The sequence below is a fragment of the Octopus bimaculoides genome, chromosome 18 (assembly GCF_001194135.2).
Source record: "Octopus bimaculoides isolate UCB-OBI-ISO-001 chromosome 18, ASM119413v2, whole genome shotgun sequence".
Lineage (NCBI taxonomy): Eukaryota > Metazoa > Mollusca > Cephalopoda > Octopoda > Octopodidae > Octopus > Octopus bimaculoides.
Genome location: NC_068998.1, coordinates 30,852,249 through 30,860,860, shown reverse-complemented (window position 1 = coordinate 30,860,860; position 8,612 = coordinate 30,852,249). Strand labels below are relative to the sequence as shown.

The 8,612-nt window shown below is 34.4% G+C and overlaps 1 protein-coding gene across 2 annotated transcripts in view; it reads left to right on the top strand.

Moving 5' to 3' along the window:
- The window catches only part of LOC106871252 (uncharacterized), a 191,996-nt gene extending 183,444 nt beyond the window's left edge, over nucleotides 1-8,552 (top strand). For both annotated transcript variants that reach the window (XM_052974427.1, XM_052974426.1), the window contains exons 10-12: nucleotides 4,933-5,070; nucleotides 6,576-6,663; nucleotides 6,792-8,552. In XM_052974427.1, the coding sequence (XP_052830387.1) occupies nucleotides 4,933-5,070; nucleotides 6,576-6,663; nucleotides 6,792-6,901 (336 nt within the window). In that variant the 3' untranslated portion in view covers nucleotides 6,902-8,552. The remainder of the gene's footprint in view (nucleotides 1-4,932; nucleotides 5,071-6,575; nucleotides 6,664-6,791) is intronic.
- Nucleotides 8,553-8,612: the final 60 nt, after the last annotated feature.

Here is an 8,612-nt window from a genome sequence, read left to right as displayed (position 1 = left end):
GAGACATCCTCTGAAGTGAAATCATATTTTGAAGAACCTACAAGAATAAGTACAAGCGCTAATATTTATAAAACATGTGACATATTAATAAAAATCTGTAAATGTACAACCATCCAGATATCTGAGTACCTTATTATTTTTTCCAATATATATATATATATATATATTCATCAGCACAAGATAACCGTTGGCTACAGATGGTAGCACTAGATCTTGTTTGAGGTATATACTTTTACTAGCAGTATAACCCGACCTTGTCTGGGTGTGACTTATTACGCCATCTACGATAAGTCTTGCTTGGTGCAAATCAACTAAAACAGAAAGCCTTACAACAAAAAAACCCTTATGATGTAAATATGTTCATAATTCAAAAGACGATGAAATTAATAGGGAAAGTCTGAAGGCGTAACATTATTAAGCGTACGTAAATTTCATCCGTCTAATTGGCTGTAGAAAAGCTTGTGCAAAACAAATTTTATCGCTGGAGGTAGGATGGCAATTTCTGATGAAGCAATTGCTGGCGATCTGTTGGTACACAGTTTAGCCAGAATTCTATCAGATTAGGCAGAAGATGTTGATGCACCATTTTCCATTATGTTCAAAGTAGCTACTGGAATGTAGTGAATTGCTGCAGTCTGTTGCTGTCAATTTAAACTGGTTGCTTTCTTTCCCCAGCAAACTCTCTTTTTTGGAGGCATAATCTATGTATATATTAAACAGAACAACAAAAGTTATAATAGATGGCAGGGTCGGTAATTTTCACATTTCTGTAATTTTTCAGATTAACACCTGCACGATTACCCAAACCTAACCCTAAAACCTAACCTTAAAATCCAAACCCTAACCCTAAAACCGTAACCCTAACCCTAATCCTAACCTTAAACCCTAACCCCCTAGTGAAAATCGTGGTATATTTACCAAACATTGACGAACATGAGTTATATTGTTGTCAATGATTGTGTGTACAGGTAGAACGGAAGAAATATAAAAATTGCTAGAAACAACAGCCAAATCTCCCTTAAATCACACAAAGTAAACGGAATTTTAAAATGTTTACATCAATGGAATTTTTTCGATGTGAACTTTCCAATGCAGTAATTATGCGCTCAACATATAATATAGAGAGTAAGAGTAAAAGAGAGAGAGAGATAGTGATACATAAACCCTAACACCCTAATGAAAATCGTGGTATATTTACCAAATATTGATGAACAGGAGTTATATTGTAGTGAATGTTTTGTGAGAGAGGAAGAGAGAGAGAGGGGGGAGAAAGGAATAGTGATGGTAGCAATGAAGAGAGAGAAAGAGAGAACGAAAGACAGTTATAAAATAGCAATGCATGTACGTGTTTATATAAGAAACACAGAAACTAAATCTTATATCTATAATGTTGAATTGTGTATGTGTTTATGTATATGTTGTTGTCACAGATCACGTATGTGTGGTCGTGTGTGTTTTTACGTTTCTATGTTATGAAAAATATGTTAGAAGTAGAGGAAAGGTATTAAATGAGAGAGAGGAAGAAGTAAGAGTGTAAAATGTAACCAAGTTAATCTATGACTTTGTATGTATCACTTTCTCTCTCTCTTCCTCTCCCTCTTTTACTCTTACTCCCTATAACAACACTGGTACAGGTAGAAGGGAAGAAATATAAAAGTTGCTAGAAACAACAGCCAAATCTCCCTTAAATCACACAAAGTAAACGGAATTTAAAAAATCTAATTACTGCACTGGAAAGTTCACATCGAGAAAATTCCATTGATGTAAAAATTTTTATGAAAAAGTGGAAAATGTGGATTTCTATAAACTTTAAAAAAGGCTTCACACAGACACACAACTTCAGCTTTATATATTAAGATAGTGACACACAGTCACTGATCTCATAAGGAGAAAATACAATTAGTTTTAAATCTCTAGCGAAAAATAAGTAGTAACATTACTACAGAGTAAAGTCTAGTTGCCAATCTACTGTGGCAGTCCTGTTTAGGGAGGTGTAATGTTCCCGTGCACCAATGGTTTCTAGGTTATTTCTCTTCATCAGCACCTGATAACCTTTCTCTAGAGATTGCAGCACTAGGTCTTGTTCGAGGTATATATTTTTTAAGTGACACACAATCACTGACCAAGTAAGGATAAAAATCACTTATTTCTAAATTTCTTAGCCAGAAATAAGTAGTAACAGTATTACAGAGCAAAGTTTATTTGCCAACGTAAAGTGGCAGTCATGATTAGGACAGTGTTACTAACTTTTTTAGTCCCAGGAAAACATCTGTTACAGCTGGCTATGTGAAGACTCCTTCTAATAGGACTATATATGAGTTTTTGTGCACACCGACTTTACTAACTCCTCATATTATTATTTCTTTTTTTAATAGTTAATAAAGTTGCTGTAATTGCATATAATGTATATAAACTCCTTTATCCATTAACTTTGATCTACACTCATCCTAGAAGCTGTTAAACCCAACCAACTGACCAATGGTAAATAACCAAAATTTTTTTACCTTTGGAAAGCAAACCTATCATTCACCTAGAATTGTGATAGTAACAGAAAAATCTGAGTAGCATTACTGTGTGTGTATGTACATACTGTAGGAAGACTGCCTGCTGAGTAGTTTTCTGCAAGTCGTTTAATATTTTCACATTTGACTCCCAGTTTGAGTAATTTTTCTGATGTTTCATCTAATTTTCTTTTGTATTTTTTATTCATCTAACAGCTCTGTTGCTAAATATTAATTTTATTATTTTATTCTTGTTTAGTGTGCTAGAAATAGCAGGAACCATATGGGTATATTCTAAGGCCTGTGGCAGATCAAACAACCATCATCATCATCAATTAACATCTGTTTTCTATGCTGGCATGTATTGGATGGTTTACAGAAGCTGGCAAGCCATACAATTGCACCAGGTTTCATTGTCTGCTTTAGTATGGTTTCTATGGTTGAATGCCCTTTTCTAACACTAACCACTTTACAGCATGTTCTAGGTGCTTTTTATGTAGCACCAACATTGGTGCTTTTTACATGACACCAGCATGGTCGTTGAGTAACTTGCAACGACTCCTTGGCTAGGAGAGGTCATGGTACTGAAGGAGGTAACATTGTGCTTGAGTACTGGTTGAGAAGTTAAAGTATAGCAGAGGAATAGAATAGAAACAGGTATCTTACTATAGAGGAGATACTTGGCTATCCCAGTAGGGAAAGAAAGAAGAGAAATAGTCAGAGAGAAAGATGGAGACAGACGGAGTGGGAAAGAGAGAATTTTTTCGAGTTGGGATCCCAAATTATGCCAGTATCTCTGGAAGATTTCATTTTATTAAAAAATGTTCATTTAACAAATTCCAGAAGGACAGCTTTCTGCTAAATAATATTTCAACATTTGATTCCTAGTTTGAGTACTTTTTCTGATATGTCCAATTTCCTTTTGTATCTTTTATTCATCTTATAGCATTCACTCAATAAAATGACACTAATTGCTTGCACACAAAAAAATTGTAAAAATTCATGAAGAAATCAGCTATTATGTTGGTTTATCACCTCATGTGTATTTGAAAATATCTTATTGAAAAACTTGTAGCTTTGAACTCATGTGATTATATAACTTATTATTTCCTCTGCAATATTGTTCATTGATACCATCATCATCATTTAATATCCATTTTCCATGCTGGCTTAAGTTAGATGGTTTGACAGGAACTGGCCAGCTTGAGAGCTGCACCACGTTCCAGTTGTCTGTTTTGGCATGGTTTCTTCAGTTGGATGCCCTTTCCTAACACCAACCATTTTATAATGTATACTGGGTGCTTTTTTGTGTACCATAGGCACCAGTATAGGTGATTTTCACATGGCACCTACACAAGTGCACTTAACATGGAACCAGCACAGGTTATTAATATTAAAATCTATCTATACGATCATACAACTGAATAATGGCAGTAGAGGGTGAGAGTGAGGCAGACAGGAAACAAGAAAGATAGAGGGTGGGGAGAAAATGAAACTAACAGAGTGTGTAGGGGCAAGATGAACATTGTATACTGAATTGAAAAATTCCAATATGGAAACAAATAGTGCAGTATGCATATTGTATTATACACATTCATGTATAACTGAATGAAACTTTAAATATGAAATTTCTATGTAATTTTGATTAAGATAAATAGATATACAATAAATGGAGAGAGTCATTGAAAAAAAATGAAGGAAGAGAATAAGACTGACAAAGATAAAGTCATATGGATACAGAAATAGAGGCAATAAACAAAGAAGAGGTGGAAAGAGAGAGAGTGTTGCTAGGAAAAAAATAGAAGAAAAGGGATATAAATGTAAGACATTGCAGTGAATAGAATTGTGATTTCTTAAAAGCATGTAGTTGAAATTTTCAGTATTAAAAGCAACTTCAAAAACATATTCTGATAATAAAAAAAAAATGTATTGAAATAGGAAATTGCAAAATCTTGAAAAGCAGCTTTCTCCATTATAGTGTGTGTGTATGTGTTCATATCTCTCTCTTTCTCTTATATATATATATATATATATATATATATATATATATCATATAACTGCCCAGACTATCAGATGTTGTTACACCTCACTGGTCATAATGTGTTTTGCATTGTTTTAGCCTTCGAATGTTGCCACTCTGCTAGCTAAACAAATAGTCCAGTATTCCCCCCTGATTTAAAGGGGTACTTGGACAACGTGAAGTGAAGGGTTTTGCTCAAGAACACAACATACTATCCAGTCTGGGAATCAAACCCACAATTTCGTGATCATGAGTACAGCAGCCTAAGCACTGGGCCACGTGGCTTCACACACACATATATGTTAAAATTATTGTTTCCTAATAAATAACTTTGTTCAAAAGTATTTTTGTATGCAACTCCTCAAATATGTCGGTCAATGTTAATAAACTTCTGTTCTTTTTATAATGCAGATGTTTGATATCAGTCAAATTACTTTAAAAGAGCTTGACTACACTGTGCCAGTGAGTTTAACTATTACAGAAGATGGCTTTATCACAGCATTGGTGGGCTACTTTGATGTTATTTTTGATGGACCTAACATGAACCCTGTAAGTATTATAGTATATAGCTGTATTTTATACCTTCAGTTATTAATTATAATCTTGCTGCTGAAGAAGGAAACTGTAGATATTTAATTTGAACAAACAACTGAGGCATCAGAGTTTACATTCTCTTGATTCTAAGTAAATATTAGAAAGTAGAACAACAGTTCACCATTATAAATAATAACTGCCCTATGAAATTGATAAAACATTTTCATTAGGTCACAATGCCAAGCTTAGCCAATGTATGACCCTGTGGGTTGACTGTAGCCATGTGAATAGAATTTGATAGATGGAAGTTTTGTACAAGTTTGTCAGTAGGATTGTTCCTGTTCTTCAATGTTGCCTTTGAGAGATTATATTAAACTGGTTAACTGGTTATGCAGATACTTTCACCCCACCATTCTTGGGGGCACTGAAAAAGGAATTTTACATGTAACTTCACACTGACATTGTCTTGGTATTGGTAATATGTTTATACCCATATAAGTCTGACAGCTTATATGAAAAGTACCAGTTACACACTGGGGTCGATGTAATTGATTTAATCCCTTTGTCTGTCCTTGTTTAGCCCCTATTGGCAATAAATATATGAAAATATGTATGGATTAATGTCAAGAAGAGCATATGGCTATAGAATACTGTCTCAATAAGTCTTGTCCAACCCATACCAGCATGTAGTAAGCACACTAAAATGATGATGTTGATGATACATGTTGAGTGAAGTTGGATTAAGATTAGTGATGGTGACTTGAGTGAAATGTATATGGAAGAAGTTTTAAGAAGTGAATGACATACTAATTAGCAGTGAAGTCACTGAAACTGAAAGGAGAGGTGTATGCTGCATGTCTGAAAAGTACTAAGATTTACAGGAGTACAACATGAATAATGAAGTGGAATAGCAGAGAGTACTTGAAAACACAGAAATGAGAATAGTTTGGTAACTGGGCAAAGTATCATTGAGGGAAAAGTTACAAACAATAAATTATAGAATGTTATGAAGAGAAATGGGATGGGATAAGAATAGTTTGGTCGTGTGCTGAGGAAGGATGAAAGTGATTTGGAAAAAGGAGCAATAGAATTAAATATGGTACTTTAAGGAAGGGAAAAGCTAAGAAAGACAGCTAAATGTAGGAGGAAATGGGAGCAAAAAGATTAATGAAAGCAGGTATGAAAGATACGACAAAATGGTTAGCCTCTGCTTTAGCAGGATAAATAGCCTTAAAATGTTTGTAGTTATAAACATGTGAGTTCAAATGGTTGACTTGGTTAGATAACCATCTAGAATGTTGGTGCTTTATATCTTATCTCCTGATACTATTCGTGTTTTAAAATTATTTATACATTCTAACCACTATGTGCTGTGATAAATCTAGTGCTCTGCAGTAGACTTGTATTTCATCCAGTGAAAGGTTTATCTGCCCTTCATTTATTACTTAGAAAAAGATTAGCTTGTTTTTTTAATTACTAACAGAGACAGTCTTCCTACGAAAGAAACATTTGTTTTTCAGGTAACATTTTCAACTGGTCCTTTGTCAACACCAACACACTGGAAACAGACTGTATTTTTAATAGATCCTGAAATTCCTGTGAAAAAAGGTGAGACTGAATCATTATTTATGTTTTTGGCATGATATTGATGTTCTCAAGTAGATAAAACTCTGAAATTTTTCTTTAACTGTTGCTTTATCATTTGCATATATTCATATATTTTATTTGTTTTCTAGATGATATCTTGACTGGAACTCTCACCTGCATGAAGAACAGAAAATCTCCACGAACACTGGTCGTACGGCTGTCCATTGCAGATAGATTTGCATCATATATTATTGAATAACTGGAACTAATGCACGTACACGTGTGTGTGTATAAATATAAATTTTAAGCCAATTCTTTTAATCAGTTGTTACTTAAAGTTTTGCTTTTCTGCCTGTTGAATAACACAAAATAATGAAAGCAGTAACTATGTTAAATAAAACATTTTGAATAATATCTGAATATAATGAATGTCTCTGATTTAATAGAGTAAATGGTAGACAAAGAGATAAAAAAAAACTGATCAAAAGTTGTTGTATGTGGAATCTGTACACCCCTGTGATTGGCTAAGTGAACTATACTAGTTCGTATAAATGAGCATGCACAAAACAGTCTGCGAAGAGTGTCATATGCACAGTCATATATTGTACAGGTCGTAGGAATTATTGAATAGAGATATTGAGGAGTGCTTGTTGAAGATACACAGTTGGATATCAGGAACGTTTGATATTATAAGAATTCAGATATAACAATGACGACGAGAAGTCGTACGTCATTTCAAAAGTTTAAACTGGAATGATAGTAGTATAAGGGTGGTAACTTGTGTTGTAATGTCATAAGTTCAGACATTAATAAAAACACACACATATACGAAGGAGAAGTCAAAATTTATCCTCACTTTTGCCAAATTTCTTTAGGTTGGTTGCACTGCCTTCAGTGCTTGCATGCGAAAAAGTTGTACTCTTGTGGTTACATAATGAAAGAAAGGAGTCAACACTTACACTGCATAGATATATGTATGAGTGCATTGAAAAGTTCAAAAATGGCCAGACAAGCTTGAAGTAGAAAGAGGGAGCAGGATGGCCATCAACCTCTACCACTGATGTGAAGATTCAACGTGCTCAAGAAATGGTTCTGGTGACCTGACAAGTAACCATTGATGAGGTCGCTTGTGCTCTGCAAATTAATCATGGCTCTGCATATGCAATCATCCATGACAAGCTTTGCCTTTCTAAAGCCTGTGCAAAATGGGTGCCAAGAGAGCTTACTTAAGTGCATAAGCATAGTTGTGTGGAAACCTGTCAGTGCTTACTTGACCACTGCAGCAATGAAGATGAAGTTTCTTTGGAGCAAATAGTCTGAAGAGAAGAGACCTGGGCTCACACCAAACCAGAATTCAAAAAGCAGAGAATGGAATTGAAATTCAGGATTCAACATTCCATAGAAAAAGTAATGCTAACTGTTTTTTGGGATGCAAAAGAGCTTATACTGGAACATTAGCTGGAGAAGGAGTCTACAGTCATCATTGTTGGCTACAGTCAAATGTTGGCCAACAAAATGAAACCAGAAATTCACACCAAAGTTCAAGTCTATAGTCAAAGTAAGTATTATTGTTACACAACAATGCATGGCCACCCACACCTCTGAAACCTTTCAAAAATTGGGTTTTGAGTTGCTGGAACATCCTGCTTACAGTCCAGATCATGCCCTTTCCAACTACCACCTCTTTGGACCACTCAAACTTTCTTTACAAGATCATCAGTTTGCTACAGACAGAAATTTAGGAAGTTGTGCTTAAATGGCTACACGACTAGCCATTAACATTCTTCTCTTATGGAATAAGTAAGCTTATGGACCCTTGAAGAAGTACATTGAAAATCAAGAAGGCTGTCAAAAAGTGATATAATTGTTTAACCCTTGTTTTTGTTTTAATAAATTATGGAAACAAGTGAGTACAACTTTTGACTTATCCTTGTGTGTGTGTGTGTATATATATATATATATATATATAT